We start from the raw sequence: 23333 nt of genomic DNA on the forward strand, positions 1-23333 counted from the left end.
AGCATCCAACTTCTCAGAAAACTAGCCAAAACACTACTAGACTTGCAGTTAAGTGCATCTACTATGACATTTGCCTTTTCTGGGTAGTAGGATAAGGTAAACTCGTAGTCCTTGATAAATTCTAACCAATGTTGTTGTCTCATATTTAGCTCTTTCTAAGAGAATAAATATTTGAGACTCTTATGATCTGTAAAAACCTCAAACTTATCTCCATACAAGTAGTGTCATCAAAGCTTCAATGCAAACACCATAGTTGCTAGCTCTAAATCATGGGTCAAATAGTTTCATTCATGAATCTTCAACTTACGAAATGCATATGCTATAACCTTATTATTTTGCATTAGAACACAACCTAAACTTGTTCCAGAGGCGTCTGTGTACACCATAAAATCACCTCGATCAAAAGGTAAACCAAGACAAGAGTTGTCATGAGTTTTATCTTCAGAATCTAGAAACTTTCCTCATATTTGTTTATCTATTCAAACTTGATTACTTTGTGTAGGTAAGGCAATTCTAAAAGAATCTTGAATGAATCATCGATAATATCCTGCTAGATCAAGAAAACTCCAAATGTCATTGACATTCTTGTATTGCTTCTAATCTAGTACGACTTCCACTTTAGCTAGATTCATGGACACTCTGTCCTTAGATATCACGTGACCCAAAAACATGACTTTCTCGAGCCAAAATTCATACTTGGAGAACTTAGTGGTGCTCTCTAAGGACTCCCAATATGATCCACAAATGCTCTATATTGTTATGAATTCTTAGAGTAAATTAAGATATCATTGATGAATATGATCATAAACGTATCCACATATGGCCAGAATTCTTGGTTCATGAGATCTATGAAGGTTGCTAGCATATTGGTGAGTCTGAAAGGCATCACAACAAACTCATAATGCCCATACCTTGTTCGAAAGGCAGCCTTTGGAATATTTTTGTCCTTAATTCTGAATTGATGTTACCCAGACCTAAGGTAGATCTTTGAAAATATTTTAGCCTTCTGCAACTGATCAAATAAATCTTTGATATGTGGCAACAAATACTTGTTTTTTTATGGTAACCTAATTGAGCATCCTATAGTCAATGCACAATCTCATTGTTTCAAATTTCTTCTTCACGAACAATACCGGTGCACCAAATATAAAACCCAAGATTTTTCCTTGATACTTAAAATGAATAAATGATGAATTATTGGTGCATTCATGACTATAATAATGAATTCTTGATTTCGATTAATTATGAACCTTTGTCTCAAGTTATAAAGATTATTTCAAGAATAATTGAAAAAGCTAAAATATGTAGACTAAATAAGTAAGCAATTATTTGTATATTTTTAGATTATAAATTCAGGATTTGGATCTAATCTCATTGTATTAAATCCATAGCGTCAGACGCTCTGAATAATATCATTATTATTTTGATAAAATTTTTGGCCGATCAGTGGCTCACCTATTTAATCAAAGTTGACCTTGACATTCTCATTTTGAGGGCATCAAAATTGACTATCTACATGCCCAAATTAGTATTGATTTGAGTGTTTTATCATTTACCGAAGTTCATACCTAATTATAAGTCAAAAATTAATATTTTTTGATATCGACTAAATTTTCTTGCCAATCTGTATGCTTGCGATTAAATCTAAGACCACCGTGATGATCTACATTTTAAGAGCTATCAAATTGACTATTTAAACATTCAATTTTGATGAGTCTTTGGGTCTGTAGGCCTCCAGCAAGGTTACCATGTCGCTAGAGCCCAAGCCAAGGTAAAAAGTCACTACTTTTCTTTTATAGCTTAAGTAATTTCAAAATTTAATGAATTAGGTCCCATAATTTATTTATTTTTTTATTAATAAAAAAATTAATAAATATTAACTTATTATATTAGAGATAGGACTCTTGTCTCAGCCCATCTATTAATAGAGGCTGTCATGAGAAGGATTAACAAGTTTAGTTCTCTTTCTTTCTCTCTTCTTTTTTTCCTTTTGTTTTTTGTTTCTTCTCTCCTCTAAAACGTGTAGGAGGTTTAAAGAACCCTTGTGCATCCATTAGACCTGCACTTAGTCATTTTGTGGTGGTGGAATAGGAGTCAGATCATTCATTTCTTCGTTCTAACCGTAAAAAATGATCATAGACAGGTAAGATTTACATAGCCGATGTTTTTACACCCTCGGAGCATGTATGATTAAAGTATTTTGATTTTTAGTAACTTTTAATATATTTTTAATCTATTCTACATGTTTTCTTGGTGGAAGAAATCATTTCTTGAATCAAAAAATATAAATATTGTATTTTTTCCTAAAAATGATTTTGAGAAACATATGAAATTAGGACTTTGTTCTTATTTCATATTAAATCTAATCATAGTATGATTATTTATGGTGTTATTCATGTATTAACCTGTATTAAGTTAGATCAAACCATAAATAATCAGATTCTAAAGGTTTTATAATCTTAAAAAGGGTTTTTATAAAATCATTTTCTGAGAAACCTAAAGCTATGATGTCTCATAATTTTTTCCTGACCCATTTCAGAAACAAATTGCTAACTCTATAAATACTAATCCAAAAAATCTAAATAAAATCACTACGATCATCTAAACATCTTGATCTTAAATTTAGAATCTTGTGTTGCTCATTTTGAATCTGTATTGATGTAGATATATCTATTTTAATAGAGCCCTAATTTCTAGCTCTGTTTACGGGATGATTTTGACCCATATTTGATAAACATTATAAACGCCTATGAAAAATGAATCCAAATATTTTATAAAAAAAATGGGTAAATATTAATACCTAATATCATACTATGTAAAAAGGGTTTTGTCAAAAATATTCTAAAAAAAAATCAAGAAATACCTTAATCTGATTAAAATCCTGCAGATTACAGATTCTAGATCGAAACTCTGTCAGAACAGGGTTTTGTAGAAGATTTTTAATTATTTATGTATTTATTTATTTTGTAAACGGTTTATTGGGTTGTATTCTTGACAGGTACAGGTAATCATGGGTTACCAGATATCCGAATTTGTGCACCTTAGAAGCTTATAATTTTGATATATTTCTGACATGTATTGCATATTATTAGTGATTTTATATCATATTGCATCAAGATTAATGAGCTAGCAATGTGAGAATATTGGGTTGGGATGTTTATGTGAATCATATATGTAATACATAACTTCCTTCGCATTGTTTTGCAAATATACTATTCTGATTTATTCCAAAGGCATATTCCATTGAGATATGAATTGCTTATAGTTTGAATAGCATGAACTGAGTTTAAGTAATATATAATATGTATGCAATGTATGCCATCATACTTTGGTTTGCGTATACTACGTTATTTTGTATGTTTGTATAAATTTGATACATGGTGCATATATAACTACTATTGTCGTGTCATATATTGGTCAATGAGATTTTGACCTACCTTTCTTACGTAATTATATCTATGGTAATATATCAATTCATGTGGTAAAAAATGTATATATGACTTTCATCTTATATGCATAACTCGAACTGCATAGTTGCATATGTTGAGGTTTAGTTGTTTCATATTATAAAATATGCATGTTCATGTATGCATGCATAGAACTCATATTTTGTTTACTCATGCTTTGAGGTTCAATTTACAAAAATACAATGTTCCTTGTGGCGATGATTGATGCGTAGGATAATATTATTCTATATGATATGATTTAAATGCCACATGATATGAAATTATGAATGCATGTGATAAATATTTAAGTTTAATAGTGAACTATGGTTTATGGAACCTTATTTGGTTAAATGTGTGATTTTATGATTTTAATACTATATGAAGTGATGTATGATGTGATGCTTATTGATTGTGTACATGCTTATGCCCGTGTTAGTGGCTATAGATCCTAAGAGTGGTCAATTATATTGATACATGTATAACAATAGTTTTCACTGGATATGGTACCTATTGAGGAACTGTTCCCAAAGGATTCTTTGTGAGGGTGTATATCACCAGATCACGTAATGCATTAGAGCAGTAAGCCCTTGTGAGGAAGTGCATTATCCATGAGCGGGTAGCCCACGAAGACAATATATTCTTGTGAGAAAGTTCATTGTCCAAGACTAGACAGGTCATCCGTCTAGGGCAGTAACTCTTTGTAAGGTCGTACATTTCCCAAACTAGGTGATCCAATATGGATCTTATAAATCTTTATTATGAATAAATGAAATGTTGTGACAAATGGTGATGATCTTCTGAGTTGATTGAGACATCTAGTTATGAATCTATAGTTTTGACTTTTCTATTGTAGCATAATTACATGTTGAACTTAGATATGATAATCAAATCCTTATTGATTTTAGATCTTGATATGAGGTTATGATTGTAACACTTATGTTAGCATATAGGTGAATGACACATTATGCCTACAAATGACTAGGTTGACTTATTAGGTGAATGACATATCATGCCTACAAATGACTAGGTTGACTTATTAGGTGAATGACACATCACGCCTACATAGTTTTATTTCAAATAATTGCATTATGATTGTTTGATTCGAATATATCACACCTATGTATCATGATTAATGTGTATCATGAATATCTAACTGATTTACTTAGAAAGTATATGCATGTATTTCATGCTTGAATGACCAAATATGATTTGACCTTATTGTTTATAAGAATTATTAATGTATATAAAAATGATGCAATGATTTAAAAGTATGAAAGCAGAAGTGAGTGATCATAATCATCGTTGTGATGCTGGTGTCATGCCCCAGAGTAGAGTTCTCTCGAAGCGGCTGTTTTCTTTCACGGTTTTGGGCTCCGTCCTTGGAGGATATGACTCAGAGGGCTACTCGAGCATAATAAAATACATATCATAATAAACACCCGAGCTAGTCAGCCTATTTTGGGTTGGTCTACGTCATACCCAGGTAGACCAAAAAATCAAGATGAAACATAAATTACTAGATCACATTAGTTTATTGCACTTTGCTTTACTTTATTTTATATTGCTACAAATTATTCTTGTTCCTGAAAGTGGGTAAATTCATGCTCATTGATATATATCTTGTTCTCATCTAGAGTTTGATGTTAGCATATTTAAGATTTTCATTCTATACTTGCTTATAAATTTTGAATTCATGAATAGCTTGTATAAATTTTATATTTGCCTTGTTGATAGTTGATGTAAATTCTGAGATACATATATCATGCATGCTTTATGTGTTGTACATTGCGTTAGCTGTGTGAGTTTTACTGAAACTTTTCAAAGTCTCATTCTTTCAAATAAAATGCTCTTCAGGAAACATGTGATGGTCAGAGCGAGTGAAAGAAGTTGGAGGAGATTGTGCACACTGATGTTTTCGATATTCCCAAGGGCTTCTTATTTTATTTGAATTTTAATACTTTTTGAATTGTTAAAGTACTATTTAATTAGACATTTGATTATGAGTTTAGTTCTGAATTTCAATTACTTTGTGCTTAGTCAATGTCTATTCAGAAATGAGATTATAGCAGTTCTCTTAATGTAATGTGTCTGGAGATTTAACTAAGAAATCATTTTATAAAATTGATTTCAAAAATCAATATTTTTATGTTGTGTTTACTCACCTAATAATAGCATAAAGATTTTATCATTTGGATGTTTTAACTTTGAACCTTGCTCTATGAAGCTATTAAATATCGATGCATGTGCAGGCTGACTTCTTAGACCTTAATTCGATTAAGGCGAAGCTAATGATGAAAAACTTGATATATTAATAAATTCTTTTATGTAATGGTTTAATCGGATTTATTAATAGATGGTTTTGTACTGGATCTGCTACTAAGAGGCTAAGACACGCTTGAGCTTGCGCTCAGGTGGGCCATCTAGTACCTGGTACAGTTGGAACAAGTCAATTGATGTGACTATTGCATTATTACATTTTAGAAAGAAAAAAAATAAAGAAAAGAAAAGAATAGATTTAACCTTATAAAAAAAATTGGTATTTTTGGTTTGAAATCGTTCAGGCCATTACAGTTGGTATCAGATCTAGAGTGTTACACCCAAGGGAGATATACTCGATCGAATGAATCCTCAATCATTTAGTTATTGCAGTTGCTTCTTCAACTCCTCGAGTTCAACTGGTGCCATATGGTATGGTGCCTTGGAAATTAGTGTGGTTCTAGACAACAACTCGATATTGAACTCTATTTCCTAATGTGGAAGAATATCAGATAACTCCTTCAAAAATACATCTAGAAATTCACGTATCACGTCTAGTTCCTTTATCGACATAGTTTTTAGTTCTACTAGAGTGATATAGACCAGAAAGGCAACATACCCTTTCTATATATACTTTTATGCTTTTAGAGAAGAAATCACTCTCCTCTTTAACATGGGTCTAGAGAGTTTAACCTTTGCTTTTGGACATTTAGGTCAAGACAAGATAACCTTCTCTTCCTGACATAAGACTCGAGCATGATATTCGAATAAACAATCCATACCTAAAATGACATTGAAGTTAGTCATATCTAAGAGGATAGTATCAGCAGACAAATTTTGTTCTGCTATCAACACTTCTATGTTGGGCACATACGTTATGTACAAAGAACGTTCATCAGTTAGAGTATGTGCCTCCAATGGGTAGTTCAAAGATTCAACGGATGCATGCAATTGTTTTACAAATTTCTCTGAAATAAAAGAATAAGTGGCACCACAATCAAATAAAGGGTCGCTTGTCCAGTGATTAGTATATTGCCTTACACCAATTCACCCTTGGTCAATTGCTTCATGGTAGTGGCATAAATATGTCATGTCACTACTTTCTGTCTAGTTGGCTTTTGTTGTTTTTGTTGTTGTTGTGGTTGTTGTTGTTGTGGCTTTTGAGGTTGTTGTTGCGATATTTTGGGACCTTTTCTCCATTCATCATACTTCTTACAACAATCCTTGATATACTGGCTCATTTTACCACAATACAGGCATTCGTCAGTCTTGCAAGGACAAGGTTGCCCCGCATGATCGATTCTACACTTTGGATAAGATTGGGATGGTTTCTATGGTTGAGGCTTCGTGCCTCCTTGTGGTCTTGACTTCTCTGTCAGTGGAGTGAACTTTCTTTCACCTAAGTTCTTCTAAAATGTCTTTCTCTTAGGCCAACTCTTCTGACTTGTTGACTATTATATATCACGGTTAGGTTGGGACTTTTGCAACTCTGACCAACCTTGGTCCAGGAGAGTAACCACTTCAATGGCCTCATCTAGAGTCTTCGGTCCACGCATGTAGACCTTAGTCCTTAATACTTGTTTAAGCCTATATGTGAACTTCATTGCACGTTCCTCATATGTGGTATATACATTGAGGCAGTATCGTTCTAAACCCTGAAATCTAATTTTGCAATCCACTAATATCACTCTTCCTTGCTATAGATCCAAGAATTCTTGCATCTTTTGGCTCCTCTCATGTTTTGGAAAGTAAGCTGCATAGAATACTTCAATGAATCATTTCAAAAACACTGGTTCATTCAAGAATTTAACTTCAAGAGTCATAGCCCACCATCTTTCTGCGTTCTCCTTGGATTGGTATGTTCTGAAGTCTACTTTGTTGTATTCGGGGACTCGTAGAACTTGAAAGATTCTTTTAATCTCTCATATACAATTTTCACCACTTTTGGGTTGAATTTTTCAGTAAAAGAGGGACTTCAAGAGTCATAGCCCACCATCTTTCTGCGTCTCCTTGGATTGGTATGTTCTGAAGTCTACTTTGTTGTATTCGGAGACTCGTAGAACTCGAAAGATTCTTTTAATCTCTCATATACAATTTTCACCACTTTTGGATTGAATTTTTTAGTAAAAGAGGGAGGATTCATGTTCATGAACCTCTTGTAAGAGATTTTGTCAACTGTTACTAGCACAAGTGTTGTGCGATCGTGAACAACTCGTTAGAGATTGTTCTCTATCGTGCATATTGCTTTTGCTTGTTTCCCCACAACCCCTACAAGGTTGTTAAGAGTATCCATGATGGCATTGCATCATCTTTCCATGCCATCTAACGATCGTGTAAGCGCTTTAGAAGTTAAAAAAGTTCGTTCTTGATGTTATACATTCTATAGAGTGGTTCTCATAATCAGACAGTCATCACACCAATAATAAGCAAACAAGTCACATGTATTAACTATGCTTTAATATGAATAGGTTCACAAAAGTCGAACGAACACCCAACAATGCTGGCAAAAACTTGAACCTATTTCATCAAAAGAAACTAGGAGTTTCTAACTCCTATAAAATCTGGATATGTCTCTATATCCTACTGGTAGCTGGTGTAATGCCTGTGGTATTTGATCTTGTTCATGGTATGCCTCCTCTTAGACACAGGAGAATGTAGTGGTGATGTAGGTATGTACTGTGGTGAGATTGAGAGAGTAATAAATGATGTGAGGGAATAAGTAGGGGATGCCAACATATAAATTGGTGAATCTTGTTATGCTTTAAGCACCATTTCCAACAAGTTTGGATCTTTCAAATCAAAAAAATGCATCCTCAAGTATTGCGGCATTTCCTTGCCACATTTCATGTTCAATTTTAAGTTGGCACTCATCAATAATGTGCCCCATCATGCCATAATAAATATCCTCACTCAGTTATCGTGGACAAATCTGTCTCACATAAACTTGATGACACCTTCTACAGAATTGTGCTTCCTGTAGGAGCATCTGAATGCTATATGATATTGTTTTAACCACTTGGTTCATGTGTTCAGCTCCGTATGCTAGGTCATGCAGTGCACCTAGCATCATGTTGCAATGTTCTTCCCAAGACATCTAAATCACAAGCATTGTACTAAGTTCATCACATGTAAATCATGATTATTTACACTGAATAAAACAAAGAACTTAAAGTTGGTGATACTCACAGTGCAATGCCGATGTTGGATGAGCCTTGAACCATTTTTCTAGTCTTCCTCTGATACCAAAGTTGTAACACCCCAAAATTTCCAACTTGGAATATGTAAAAAATTCACCATTTTTTTTTAAAGATGAGTTACAGAAATAGCACAACGGATATAGTTGGGATAAAAGTTGGACAATTCTAGCAGATTATAGAAACAAAGTAAATGAAACTATAATGAACCCCATTCCATTAGAATCGGATCCATCCCTACTATCACAATAAGAGCAAGAATAATTTCATTCCAAATCCATAATAAAGTTTAAAACTAGAAGTATAAGTTCTTGCAATATAATTAAAAATAATCTCAAATAAATTGAGATATCCCAAAATAGTTTCTAAGACCACCAAGATAGTAGAAGAATGGTTCTCGGTCTCGCCGCCATATTGCGCCTTCACACTGCATCCTCATTCATCACCTATGCTCCATGAAACAGGGTCAAACTCTTACGAAAGAAAAAACTATATTCATATGTATAATGAATATTATCAAAGCATAAATCATGAATGACATTTCATGCTATCATGGTTTCACATTCTAACAGTCATGAGAGCAATATAGATGCATAAAAAGAAAACTATTCACAGATATTGCAACTAACAGAGATATCACAATTATTGAAGTCATCAAACATGAATATGACAAAAATATAGGCTAGATAGTTAGCAGTATTAGAAATATTTGTTTCTCTTGATTATACCCTTGGGTATGTGAAGGTAATTGTCAATGTGTCTGCTAAAGTATACCACCAGTGTTTCTTATGTCATTGATGTATTTTTGTCAGGTTACCTACAGACCAGATAAACACACCCAAGCAAGCAGTTCGTGACTGAGAGAATCTTTACAAGGATAACCAGATTGTAATTTGTACTACAGCAGGATTTGAGGAAATACCACTTTTGGGTAACCCCAACCTCCCTAACTTCAAGTGACTAGAGGTCCAAGGATGTAATTGCTCCTTATTTTAAGTCAATATGACATGTAGATGACACCTACATGGGACATTGTCACTCAAAATTGCATAATTTCATCCTCTCTAAGGTGGACCAACATTGTAAATGGGTTATTGGGCAATCTTATCTTTCTTAAAATGGTTAGCAATTCATCCTCTTGCTTCACAAGGCAAATAGGCTCAATAGCCTTAATACTCCCCTCAGAACAGTATACATGTCATGACATGGACTTGACCCACCCATTCACGTGCTCTATCACCATTAGCCCATAGGAGCACCTTGCCTATGAAGGCAATAACAACGATATTTCAATGTGTGGATATATGCATGTGAAGTGAGACTTTCTCTCAAGATTGTGGGCTCATGTCCCACTCAAGCTCATAAGAATGCATTTTTCGGCATGTTATGAACACCTCAAATTTTTCAAAATTTGTAAAAAATTCTCTTTTTGCCCCTGGCCTTCATTTTTTGAATATTTGAGTCAGTTTTTTATCAAAATTTTATTTATTTCTTGGATTCACTGGAATCCAAATCCATTTTCCATATCTGACCCAGTTTCAGATCCGAATCTGATATCAAAATCCAATTTTGAGCCTTGTTATCCAATTTTCAAATCAAAATTATAAAAAACACATGCATTGCAATATTTATTTACATAGAAGATCCACACAAAGTCAGTGATGTTCTGTCAGGTTCATCGAACCTTATGCCTTAACATTTATAGCATTGCACAAGACATTTAATTTCATGATATACATCTATGCATTGTACATTTCTACAATATGCTATGTGTTTCATTCATGTGTGAGCCTCATGGTGAATTCATGGCACTCAAAAGCATATACATGACATATCATGGCATTTTATGGCATCATTAAGAAACGTCATCATTTCATGCTATTTCATGCATCATATGACATTCATTCATGATGTGCAAGTTCTAGAACACAACTACACATCTCATATGCACCTACCTCGTGCATTTTTGCATAAACATGCTCACATAGATGAATGAATGGTTTTTTTGTGTCATATGCATCTCATTTATGAATGCATGGGCATACTCACTGATCATGCATACATTTTAACATTTAATTTATATTAAACTATGCATGATTCGGTATAAAATCACATTAAAATCCCGAGTTTATTGTTAGTTTTGAGAAAATGTGTGAAATAAATAAAAAATGGAAAATGCTTGAAAAATGAGTTTATTTTGCAATATATTTCAAAGTTTATCATTTGTAATTAATTTAGAAGGTTAGGTTAGAAAAATAATGAGGAAAAAATGTTTAGAATTAGTTTTAGCCTTAGTTTTAGCAAAGATAGTGAAATGTAGGGTTTTAGATAATAGTTTTTCTAGAGGAGGTGTTTTTAGAATTTCTAGAAATTAATGGGGTTGTGGTAATTTTGGCAAAACAAACTCAACAAACCCTCGTTAAAACACTCACGTAGAGGGGGGAAACAACTGTCTCCTCTCATGCGCAAGCCTCCCTCTCTCTCTTCCGGATCTCCCTCCTTCCTTTCTTCCTTCCCTCTCTTTTCCCTTTCTTCTTCTTTCCCTTCCCCTTTTCCTCTTCTCCGGTGGAGCATTACAGTCTGGCGGCGGCGCACATGGTGGAGTCCACATTCTCTCCTCAACCAAATCCGAATCGTGGTAAGTTCATCTTCTCCTTTCTTCTCCTCCATTCTCATTTCATGTTCTGCAATTTTTCTTTTCTATGCATTTTTCTATTTCACTGTTGCATTTGTGCATCGCATAAGCATTCTCCTAATTCATCGCATCTCATCGATTAAGCATCTGCATTCATCGATCATCGTCTTCTCCATTTCATTGCCATCCTCTGCATCATTAGCATCACATTCATCAGTCATTTGTGTATTGCATTATGTTCATCCGTGAAAGTCCTTCGTATTTCCCCTTTCTTCTGTGCATCATATGTTTTGATTCCTTCTTCATCAGCATTATTGCATTTCCCCCTTTTCTCTGCATCGCCTGTGCATTTTATATTCATCTGCATCATCCGCATGCTCTATTCCATCTTCATCGGCATCATTTGCGTTTTATTGCATCATGTTGTATTTCATCACTGCATCTGATTCACCATATTTATCATCGCATATGTGTTTCCATGTTTCTTTCCACGCTCTGCATTTGATTTAAATCAGCGTATCATCAATCCATCGACACATTTGTTTTATCTGCATCATCGTTTTAGATCTCTATCCATTGCATTTTTCATCTGAAATCCTCTGCATTTCATAGCACTTCAATTTCCCTGTTCATCTGCATCAAATAGCTCATTTGCATAGGCATTTCATTCTTTGTTTTCTGCAATATTTGCATTCCTGCATCAGATCTATTCATCCTGCATTTTCATTCAGCAGAATTTTTGTTCATAGCATCATTTTAGTGCATTGATCTGAATTCCATTTTTCATCTCATATGTGCGTCGAGTGTTTGATTTCAGCCGATCCTCTCGGTTTCACATCCACCGTGAGTTGTAGTTCATCCGATGCATCTTCATTACATTTTTTAAATTATTTTTCTACATTGTCTGATGTCCTGCATTTTGCTGTATCATTACTTTGTTGCATCAATGTGTGCACGATAAGCACAGGAGTAATTGCATCTGCTGTATGTTCTAAAATGTTTTTCTTGCTTTCTTATGAAAATTGAATTTCATTTTCTGTTGTTGATCTTCATTCACATGTTTTGTTGCAGAGAATCATTCGCATTGTGTAGCATTTCTGAAATTGTGGATTTTAGCAACTTCAATTAGCATTTTCCAAATCTATGATTTTTTTTATTTGCTGCATTTTATTGATTTTCATTTCATTTGTATTTGAGTATTTTTGCATTTAGTGTTTAAGTTTGCATATAAATTCCCTATTACAGTTTACATTCATTTCTTTCTCAGTTGCATTACGCATATTTTACTAATTTTTCATTTTCCCTTTTCTCGCATATCACATTTTAGTTTTGCATATTCCTTCTATTTCGTGCATTTTGCTTCTAAACATTTTGTTTCACGAATTTGCATTTGTAATTTCATATCATATTTTCTATTCTTGCATTTATAGCTAGCATCATTAAGTACATTTTCGCATTCATATTTTTTTTAGTATAGTGCTATTAGTTGTCTTGTGTTGTTGCTTTGTGTTGTTCGTATTTTGCAAGAAAGCGTGGAAGCAAGCGAGCGAGACTTAGAAGCACACCTTTGAGACGAGACACGAAGACACGAGCCCGAAAGACATTTGCTTTTCTTTTAGCTTAGGAAGTTTGAATTTCATTTAATTCTTGGGTTGTAATAAAACCAGTTTAAACCCTCTGCGTAGGGTAAACATTTGATGTAATAGCTAAGTAGTTCCTTTTTTCGTATTTTTATAATTTTGGCAATAAAGCGTAGTTAGTTGAGTGTTGAATACAAAGTATCTCGACCCGAATTCCACCACTCGTGCGAGCCGGTTTTTATTTTTGGTGTCTGGCTTTCACGTTGTTTTTACATAAAAATATCATTTCTAAATTGTTTTCACAAAATTGACATCACTCACATACATAAACATTTATGCATTGCATGAGTTATTACATTTCATGGCATCTCATATTTCATTCCTCTTTGAATGGATGAATGAAGCATTTAATTTCTCACATGCATCTAATGCACATAGCACATTTCTTTATAGTTTAAATAGAACCATATCACTTGAAAAGCATATGCATGTGATGTATATATTTACTTATGCATTTTCATAAGCATTTCATGATTTGCATGGACTAGCTTCATATGAGTATATATTCTTGTACTCGTGCATTTTCATAAGCATTTCTCTATGGTTTGCATACGTTAAAATCACTTTGATTGCATATGCATACGATATGCATTTTTATAAATATTTCTTCATGGTTTGCATATGTTAAAATTACTTAATTACATATGCATATGATATGCATTTTTCATAAACATTTCTTCATTGTTTGTGTATTCTAAAATCACTTTGATTGAATATGCATATAATATGCATCTTTCATAAACATTTTATGCATCATTTGATAGCATATGCATTTTCATTAACCTTCTTCTTCTTTCTTTTCTTTTTCTACAGGAGTACCACTGACGGGCTATCCATCCTAGTCCAAAATTGGTCTGGTCTGGGACAGACCAAACCATACAGTCTAGGACAGGTCTGGACTGAGCCGAACCTATTGATTCAGGCTGGGTCGTCCCAGCTTGGAAGCAGGTTGGGCCAAACCGGTGTGTTGTTTCAGGCCGACCTAGGCCTGACCCATAACTCGATTTGAACCCAATTCAGACCCAGTCAGGTCCATCCAGAGCTGGTCTGAACCATGGCATGGTTCAGGCCGGTCTGGCCAGCAAGGTTAGCCCTTGTCTCAAAATAAAAACTTTTTGTTTTAAAATATATATCCCAAATTTTTAATTGAAAACTTATTTTATAAAATAATTTTCAAGGATCATAACTCATATGAACGAGTTGTCAAAACCATGTCTTATGTACGAATCAAGTTTTCAAACCATAAATGGGTTTAAAAAATGTAACATTTGACTTATAATATATAAGTAAGGGTTTCAAAGGTCAATGTGTTTCCAAAAATGATCACACATTATCAAAATGCATAGACAAGCTATTCAATTATGAATGCATTTCTAAAATAATCACACATTATTAATTAACACATAAGCAAGATATTAACCATGAATGTGTTTTCAGAATGATCACATATTACATATAATGGATAAACATGATCTTTAACTATGAATGTGTTTAAAAAATGATAATACATTATTCATAATGCATAAACAAGTTATTTAACCATGAATGTATTTAAAAAATGATTACACATTATTCATAATGCATAAACAAGTTATTTAATCATGATTGTGTTTCAAAATGACAACACACTATTCATATTGCATAGACAAGATATTCAACCATAAATATGTTTCAAAAATGACAACACACTATCAATTATGCATAAACATGATCTTTAACCAAGAATGTGTTTAAAAAATGATGACACATTATTCATAATGCATAAACATGCTATTTAAATTCTATAAACTTTAATCATTTTTAGAAATAAATAAAAGTGAATTCTTTTTCAAAATAAAGGTGATAATGTGTTGTTATTCGAGGGCTTTGGGTCCAAATGGATCTTGTATCCGAATTGTATCATATGGGACCTATAGTTGGATCTGGATATAACAAATGGATTTGGATCTCAAAGGGATCCAAAACCCAATTGGAATCTAATTAGATTTCTATGGTCCAAATATTTTACATAACCCCAATCAATATCCGAAAAATAGTTAGAGAATTGTATAAATCCATAATCTAGCCAAAAAATTGAGATCCATTAGAAAAAAAATGCATGTATATAAATAAATTTATGTAGTCATAATTGCAATGAAAAAGTAAAGTGGTGTTGTGGAGAGCTTCATTATCTCTTTAGGAGTTGACACAAGTTCAAATCCTACTATACACACCTGCGGTTTTGGTAAAAAGGCGCTACTTTCCTTTTTTGACAAAAAACCTATAATGCCTATATATGTATAAATAAATTAATGTGAACTCATTTTGCAATGAAAAAAATGATAGTGCAGCGGAGAGGTTCGTTGCCTCTTTGGAGAGTAACTCGAGTTCAAATTCCCCCACGCACATGGGTTTTTATTTTGGCACACTTAGATTTTTTTTTGACAAAAGATTTGGAACCTTAGGATAAGATTACACATTTCTAATTATGCAAAATATAGACCATCCAAAAATCTCAAAATAAAAAACTTGATTAGGAATTTGAGATTCAAATTTTGAATTTTTGAAACATGAAAGACATTAGCTAATTAGCACATGTTTTTCCCATAAAAGTTGTAATTAGAATTTAAAAGGGAAAAGGGAAGTTTGAAATACTCATTAGGTAAAGGGTAATGCTCCATTCCATCTCACAAATTTTTTTGGATAGTTTCTATAAGACCCATAAATTTTTAGCAAAATTTCTGAATAAATTTCTGAACCAGTTATACTCAGGATATATGTATCCTCGCAAATATAAACTTAAACAGTCAGGGAGCCATAACTTTCTCCCTGAGTAAAATTAGAAGATTTGTACAAGCCAACTTTCTTAGTTTTGTTGGTATAAAGATAATGGCGTACTCAGAATATTTTAAAAAAAAATCACCAAAATCCTGAAATTTTTGCAGTCCCTACAAAAATATTTCACAGAAAATATCTTGTGAGACCCACAAAATATCCCATGAAAATATCTAAGTGGTCCCCACACAAAAGAAACCTCCAGTCTTTATCCGGAATGAGAGGGATAAATTAAAAAGTAAAAGGGGCAATCTGGAAATTTCAAGAAAGCCAAGAAAGCTTTGCTTCCTTGGCCTATAAATAGAGGCTCTCTCTCTCTCTTTTTAGAAATTTTGACCGCCCCGCTCTCTCCTCTTCTTCTTCTCTCTCTAAAACCTCTCCTACCTAATCTAGTCCCTTTGAGCCTGCCTGACCTAGTTCTGACCTGTCCTAAGCCTGCCTGACCTAATCTGAACCTACTTGACTTAGCTTAAGCCCAACTAGGTTTAGTCAAGCTTGATCAAGTCAAACCCTATTTTGCTTCTAACCTAGGTTTGATTCATCTAACCTAGAGCTAGCCTACTTGAGCTAAGTCTGAACCTACCTGACCTAGTTGACTTGGACTAAAGCCAGTTTGGTCCAAACCACTTGGGTTTAGCAGCTTGGCCTACTCTTCCTTTTTCTCAAGTAGGTCAAACTCATCTGACCTAGTTTAGCCTTTCGAAAAAATGATCAAACCCAATTCAGTCAAAACTAGATTCGAAGCAGCTAAAGTCATTCTTCACCGATCAAAATGTAAGTTTGATTTGCCGATCACTCTCTCTCAAGTATTTGCTAATTTTTGTGTTATAATATATATCATATATATTCTGAAAGTAGTATCTGACCCTAGTCCTTGGTTTATGTCATCTGGGATACTTCTATATTTATGTGTGTCTCCTTGCGTCTATCGTTGTATTGGGATAATACAAGTCAAATCTTACTTGAACTATAACTACCATTAAATGTCACAAATCTTGCAATCAAGATTTCTTCAGCAAGGAAAAATCTCGTGGCAAACCATATTTCTTTTAAAGAAAAAAAATGGACAATTATAAACTATTAAACAAATAAAAACACAAAATGCAATTTTGTAAAAAATATTTTGAACTTTTTTCAAAATAAGTAAATATTTCGAATATATCACCATATTTTCAAGATTACATTGGCCTATGAAAATCACAATATTTTCAATATGAAAATGATATTTGTTAGGTAGGGCCCACCCATTTAACATTTTGTAATACTAGCTCCCTAGATCGGGCAGGTTGGTATTATGGGTATGCATGTTACCGCCCCACCAGCAAAACTGGCAAAGGGCACATGAGGCATGCACATTAGGGCAGCCAACTGGTTGTACTTGACCCAGGTGGTGGGTCCGGGTCCAGTACATATTGGCGCTATCGTAGCAGGGTTTGGAAATGGAACCAGCCACGGTCTGACTTGGGTGGGTCTGAGCCAGCTAGGCATGTACAGAACCTGGCCTTTCCAGGTCACATTTCTTTTCATCTTTTAATCATGTAAATGATATTTAGATTTTACTATGGCCTTTTCTTCATCACCGGTTCGGATTAGATATCCAAACCAAATTCAGGTCCCACTAAATGTCAGACCCCTCTGTCCCAACTTGATGGGCATACAGGTCTGCTTGGTTCTGTTAAGGCCATATAAGTTGCCTGGTATCAACCAGGTTGGTTCCAATAAAACCTAATCAATTGACAGTTCATGGGGTGTGCATTTACTTTCCTAATCGCAATTGAATCTTATTATATCCGGATATTTATGGAGTTTTTATCCGACTATAAGCTAAGAAACCATATCAGGTTAAATCCGGTCATGTTTCCATATCCCATTTTTTATTTGCATCTTAAAAAGGAGAGATCCAGTTCAATCACCTATATCCAAAAACTTGTAAAGTCCGATTGGATAACTGGGACTAACTTGTCAAACTTCTTGGTCTAATTCAAACCAGACCACACTCAAAGTTTCAAAAGACCAGATCCAGACCCACTTAATGCAGTTGAAAAGCTTTTCAAAGTTGGTTATCCAATAACACTAAGACCCACGGAGACATGCTTCTGGTTAGAGAATGTTAAGGATAATGTGGATATGGCCCTGCTATCAATCAGGTCGATCCAAAACCCAGAGAATCCAAATGGATAGAGCTGGGAAACGAGACACGCAGCTTGCTGTTTGTTTCGGTTTGACTTTGCTCAGAAATTGAGCTCGGTGAATCAAGCTATGAGCCAGCTCGTTTGGGTAAATGAGACTAGCACAAACATGGCAAGCACGGTTAGGCTCAGCTCATATAGGCTCGTTGTACATAGTATATAGTTATATATTATATATATTACATATATAATATACATGTCATATGTGTTTTATACATTTATCATATATATATATATATATATATTGTGTATTTTATATGTATTATATATATTTTATATATTAGCAAGCTTAAAACATTTAAAAATAATTTTTTAAATAAAACAAGCCAGCTCGTAATCGACGCGCAATGAACTCAGGCTCAGCTTGGATCGAGATGAGCTCGAGCTGGGGTGTACCCTTAGGGTACGTTTGATGCACCGCTCCCAACGTGAATTCGGACGAAAATCACGCTGAGAACAACGATTTTCAACAAACGTTGAACGCGGCGGACGGCGTTTCGCGAGTCCGCCGCATCCATTTTGAGGTGTAATTTTTGCTTCACCCCTCCCCCATTACAAAAGAACAGAACTGAAAGAACATAAAAAAAATGCATCGACAAGCGCATCGCGCCCGTCAATGCTTTTCTCCATCGATTGAGCAAGGCAAAGGGGCACTGACTCTCTCTCTCTCTCTGCACTTCCACAGATCGACCATAGCGGCAACTCACCCCTCCCTCTCTTTACACTGCAAGTCTACAACCTAATTTGTCGTAACAAAGCCAGTGTCTTCTTCGGTGGGTTGACATGCTTCTTCCCAACGCCCATTAGTCTGCGACCTAAAATAACAGCAACCTCTTCCCGACGCCCATTTTTTCGGTGGGTCATCATGCGGCCTCTTGCTTTTTTGGTGGGTCAAGGTACAACTTCCCAAGAATCGCCATTCGTGGTGCATTTTTCATCTCTCTCTGTTATGGGACCAATTTTCATCGAATGAGAAAAGTATCATGGCGCTTGCTCGCTTCCAACCACCACAAATATAATTGAGGGTGGGATTGACGCCATGGAATCACTGCATTGGTTATTCATCTTTGGGCGTTCTGGGAAATGGGGAGCTTCTTTCTCTTCTTCTTCAGTTGTCGAAAATCCCCTGCGTGTCCCCAAAATCTGCTCACCGACGGTTTACTGGTCCCTTGTAGTGTTAATGGTGGCGATTAAGGCTAGGAAAAAAGATGAGATGCTCCTAGCTTAGACAAGGGAGGGGCGAAGCCGAAGGGAGGGTGCCGAACACCCCCCCTCCCCACACACACACACACACACCGCCCCCCTCTTTCCCTCTCTCCGTTCTTTCTTTTGACAGGGGAGGAGTGCCTCCCCCTCTCTCTGTCCTTCCTGCGCCTCCCCTACTCTTTCTTGTCTGCACATAATCATCAAACAACGAACAATTGGAATATAGCATTTGAGTACGGTTCAAACTCCATTCTTTTTGTTCATTTCGTCCAACCTTGGACAAGCCATCAAACATACCCTTAACTAGCCGAGCATGAACAGACCAAGCTCGGCTAGTTTATCAGCCTTACAATTGGATAGACATGCCGACTGCAGAAATATCAAATGCAAGGCAAGTTAATCCTGATGATCATATTCCAAGAAGGAAACTAAAATCAAGGATTATGTTGCTACAATTAAGAAGTTAAAGTGGACTTATTTAAGATGGATTACCAAAATTGTAATCCTTCTCATATATGGAACCTCTCTTCTGAAGGAGAGAGAGAGAGAGAGAGAGAGAGAGAGAGAGAGAGAGAGAGAGAGAAAACTTTCTAGTCTAACCACGTTAATCTTTGGTTCATCTTCTTTGTGCGGTTTGTTGTGTGTGCATTCGAGTGTGTGTTGTTTCTTAAGTTGGCATCAGATCCAACTTCTCACGAGCAAGGTTCGTGTTCCTGTTCTTTTTTCTCTAGTGCCTCATCTCTTATGCCGTGTTCTCATCCATCTTTTAAGTGCGAACACATTATTCGTCGTCAGTCACTTCACTGCCGGACAAATTTTTGTTGTTTCATGTATTGCTAATTACTATTCCGGTTGCCCACAAGGGGGCCACTCATCTGGTAGGGTCCACTTGTGAGCCTGCCCCTGTCTCCAATGTCGGAGCTGGGACAACCTCCAGCAAATGTTTGGCGGGTTTTTCCCTTAAATTATCCAAAAAAAAAAGCTATGATTCCATACAGTATTTTCAAGTCCATCTCTGGATCTTTAGATTTCGATCGAATTGGGGCCGTACCTCATCGTGAACCCAGTCGGAATCAAACACTTGTGAGAACCACGCCATCAATGGTCCATTCCGCATAGACCCAATCAGCCCGAGCCTTTGCGATTCCTTCACTCGATGATGAATCGGTATTCGGACTCGTTCCGTTCCGCCCATAATTTTGTTGGCAAGTGGGTCAAGATTTCTCTGCCCCATAAACGTCCCGAACCGAGATATCGTACAACGTGGCGGCAAATGAGAGGGAGACAACTTTAATGGCGGAACTGCCAGCAAGGACGGAGCAAAGCTGTATCGCATTAACTGCGCCAGCTGGTCTTCACTTTCCCAATCTCTCATTCGTTCACGTGGCACATAAAGTTTCCGTAGATCTCACCACGTTTCGAGATCTTCGTTCATGTTCGAGAAGCGTTTTCGTCATTTAGACTCAAAGAGCACCTGTGCTCTGATCGTATGGGTTTCTGTTAAGTTCCTAAAATGTCCTTACTGAGATTGCACACTGGGCTCGGACTCAGTAGGTTTGCCTTTTTTTAACTTTTTCATGACGGACAAACCACCGTGGAGTAAGAGATCTGTGCGCGCTAGCCTAAGTCTGCCAGCCTATGTTCACTTCTCTGAAGGCTTAAAACCGTAGCTTACCCTTAGCTCTCAGGGAGTCACCTTGTTTTGGCTTGCGTCAGTGGTTGACACCAGTGAGATTTGAACCTAAACCGCTTCGTCTAGGTCCCATCCCGCTATGCCAAATCCCTTGGGGCTGGTCGGTTCACCTTGGTCCTGGCTCCTTTCTAGGTCATGGGAAGTCAACGGATAGCTGGGTTTGGTTGAGGTCATCAAACAGGAGTATGGTTCCCAGAGCTAGGGCTCCATTGACTAAGTGTAAGTGCGTAAAGGTTGCAAAATTTGACTGGAACCTTGAGTAGGTTTGACTCATAGGGGATGCTCGCTTGGTCGGAATGTGGTTGGCTAAGTTAAGACTCAAGACTCACTCCCTTAATGTTGACCCAATTTGACTGGAACTTTGGATTGACTATGGCTACTCGAACTAGTGAGCCAACAACTTTGCAAGTCAAACCCTACCATTAACGCAGCTGAGTTCCATGTTGGCTCAGTCAACTCAACAATGGTCGCTCAATGCCTTGAGTGAAGTGAACAGTCAAGATTTGGCCATGGTTTGTCAACCACTCACAACTTGGCTAGGTCAACCATGACCATCAAACCACAATGTGTTGGGTGATCCGTACCCCTTGTTAAGTTCTTTACAATCAAGCGTGTACCCCAAGTCAGCTCAATTTTGATGCATAACAAATTAACATGTGAAAATGTCCAATGTGTGTTAAAGAACGAAGACATTGGAAAAAATAAATAAATAAAATAAACAAAGATAAAGTAATTTATGGGGTTTAGTTTGATGTGTTAGTTTATAAAATGAGGCAAAGAACTAAGAAGCAGACACAGCTAGCCAACATGCAAATGGCATTTTGGTCAAAGAAAAAGCCAATGCCATCTTCACGTTCTTTCCCCCAACAAAGCAAGGACTGATGAGCTTTCACTTTTAATTCCTTTTGACACCCCCACAGTAAAACCCAGAGAGTTAAAAGAAAGGCTATAAATGTCCAACCAAAGTCCACATTGACATGCATATCCTGCTACTTGCAGGCCTTCATCACAGCATTCTTCCGCCATGGCTTTACCTTCTCTGGTTTTCATAACCATCTTGGCCTTTTCTGTTGCTCTGGTACATACCCTTGTGAGGTTTCCATTCTGCTTTCAGTTTAATGCATCCCTTCTTTTAACTCTTCTTGCTTCTCTTTTTATTTACATACAACAGGTTTCATCTGATGGTTACATAGAAGGAGAGGATTCTGTGATCAAACTGGTACGTTTGGTATCGGAATGTATCCGATAAAGATAAGTAGTCGCCAAAGTTCTTGCTATTGTAATGTTTGTGTTGGTTTGTTCTGCTTTTGTTAGAGTTTTATTATATAGGGTTTTGGTTCTGGCAATGACTCGGTGAAGACTCGGGTGTTTTAGGCGTCTCGGCCGAGTCGAGTCTTTTGGGGATTTTTCTGGTTAGTAGTGGTAGCTAGGACAGTTTTCTTCTTTTTTTTTTATCTTTTTCTAAAGACAAGTCTTTTTTCAATGAATAGTAGTAGCTAAGGCAGTTGATTGTGGTGGTTTTTGTAGCCTCATGTGAGAGGATCGAACCGGAGGCTCATGGAGGACATAGGTTTGGTTTCTGATACACTTTTGCGTATTTTCTTTTTTTTTTGTTTATGGTATTTGTGAGATGGGTGTGGTTAGGCTGATGGGTGGGTGTTTTTGTTGCAGACTGTGATGGGTTGTGCGTGGAGAGGTGCAAGCTGCATTCGAGGCCCAATGTGTGCACGAGGGCGTGCGGGACGTGCTGTGTGAGGTGCAGGTGTGTACCGCCGGGTACGTGGGGAAACAGGGAGCTGTGTGGAAAGTGCTACACGGATATGACCACTCATGGAAACAAGACCAAATGCCCATAAAATCCTCTCTCTTACGTGTTTTGAGTTTTTCTTGTCGATTCGTGTGGAGCTGGTTCTCTTATTTTCTTTAAAAGAGCGAGAGTCTGGGAACTGCTGCATGGACATGACTGCTTGTGGAAACAATACCCAAGGGCCCATAAAACTCTCTCTCTCTCTCTCTCTCTCTGCATAGGAATGCGTTCCTGTGCCGTGTTCTGTGTAGCACTTCCTTTCTTTAGATAATGTGCATGTTGGTAAGTGTTAAGTGTTTGCTGTCTCTCTCTCCGAATATCGATTTTGAATGGTCGGTTTCAGTCCTGCCTGAACTCGGACGACAGTGATGATGTTTCTTGTCGATGCGGGAGTGACGCTATATTCGAGATGGGTCCCACGGCCATGGGAAACTTCTAGACTTTGAGAGGGCG

General features: G+C 36.2%; 1 protein-coding gene across 1 annotated transcript; it reads left to right on the forward strand.

Annotated features, from left to right (window-relative positions):
* The first annotated feature begins 22097 nt into the window (after positions 1-22097).
* Positions 22098-22929, forward strand: LOC149837509 (snakin-2-like). The gene is made up of 4 exons (XM_090008054.1): positions 22098-22151; positions 22245-22292; positions 22601-22643; positions 22745-22929. Exons 1-4 carry the CDS (start codon positions 22098-22100, stop codon positions 22927-22929), a joined length of 330 nt encoding a protein of 109 aa, XP_089864180.1.
* The last annotated feature ends 404 nt before the right edge of the window (positions 22930-23333 follow it).

This window comes from Nuphar pumila, chromosome 5 (assembly GCF_984573655.1).
Source record: "Nuphar pumila chromosome 5, dmNupPumi1.hap1.1, whole genome shotgun sequence".
Classification (NCBI taxonomy): Eukaryota; Viridiplantae; Streptophyta; class Magnoliopsida; order Nymphaeales; family Nymphaeaceae; genus Nuphar; species Nuphar pumila.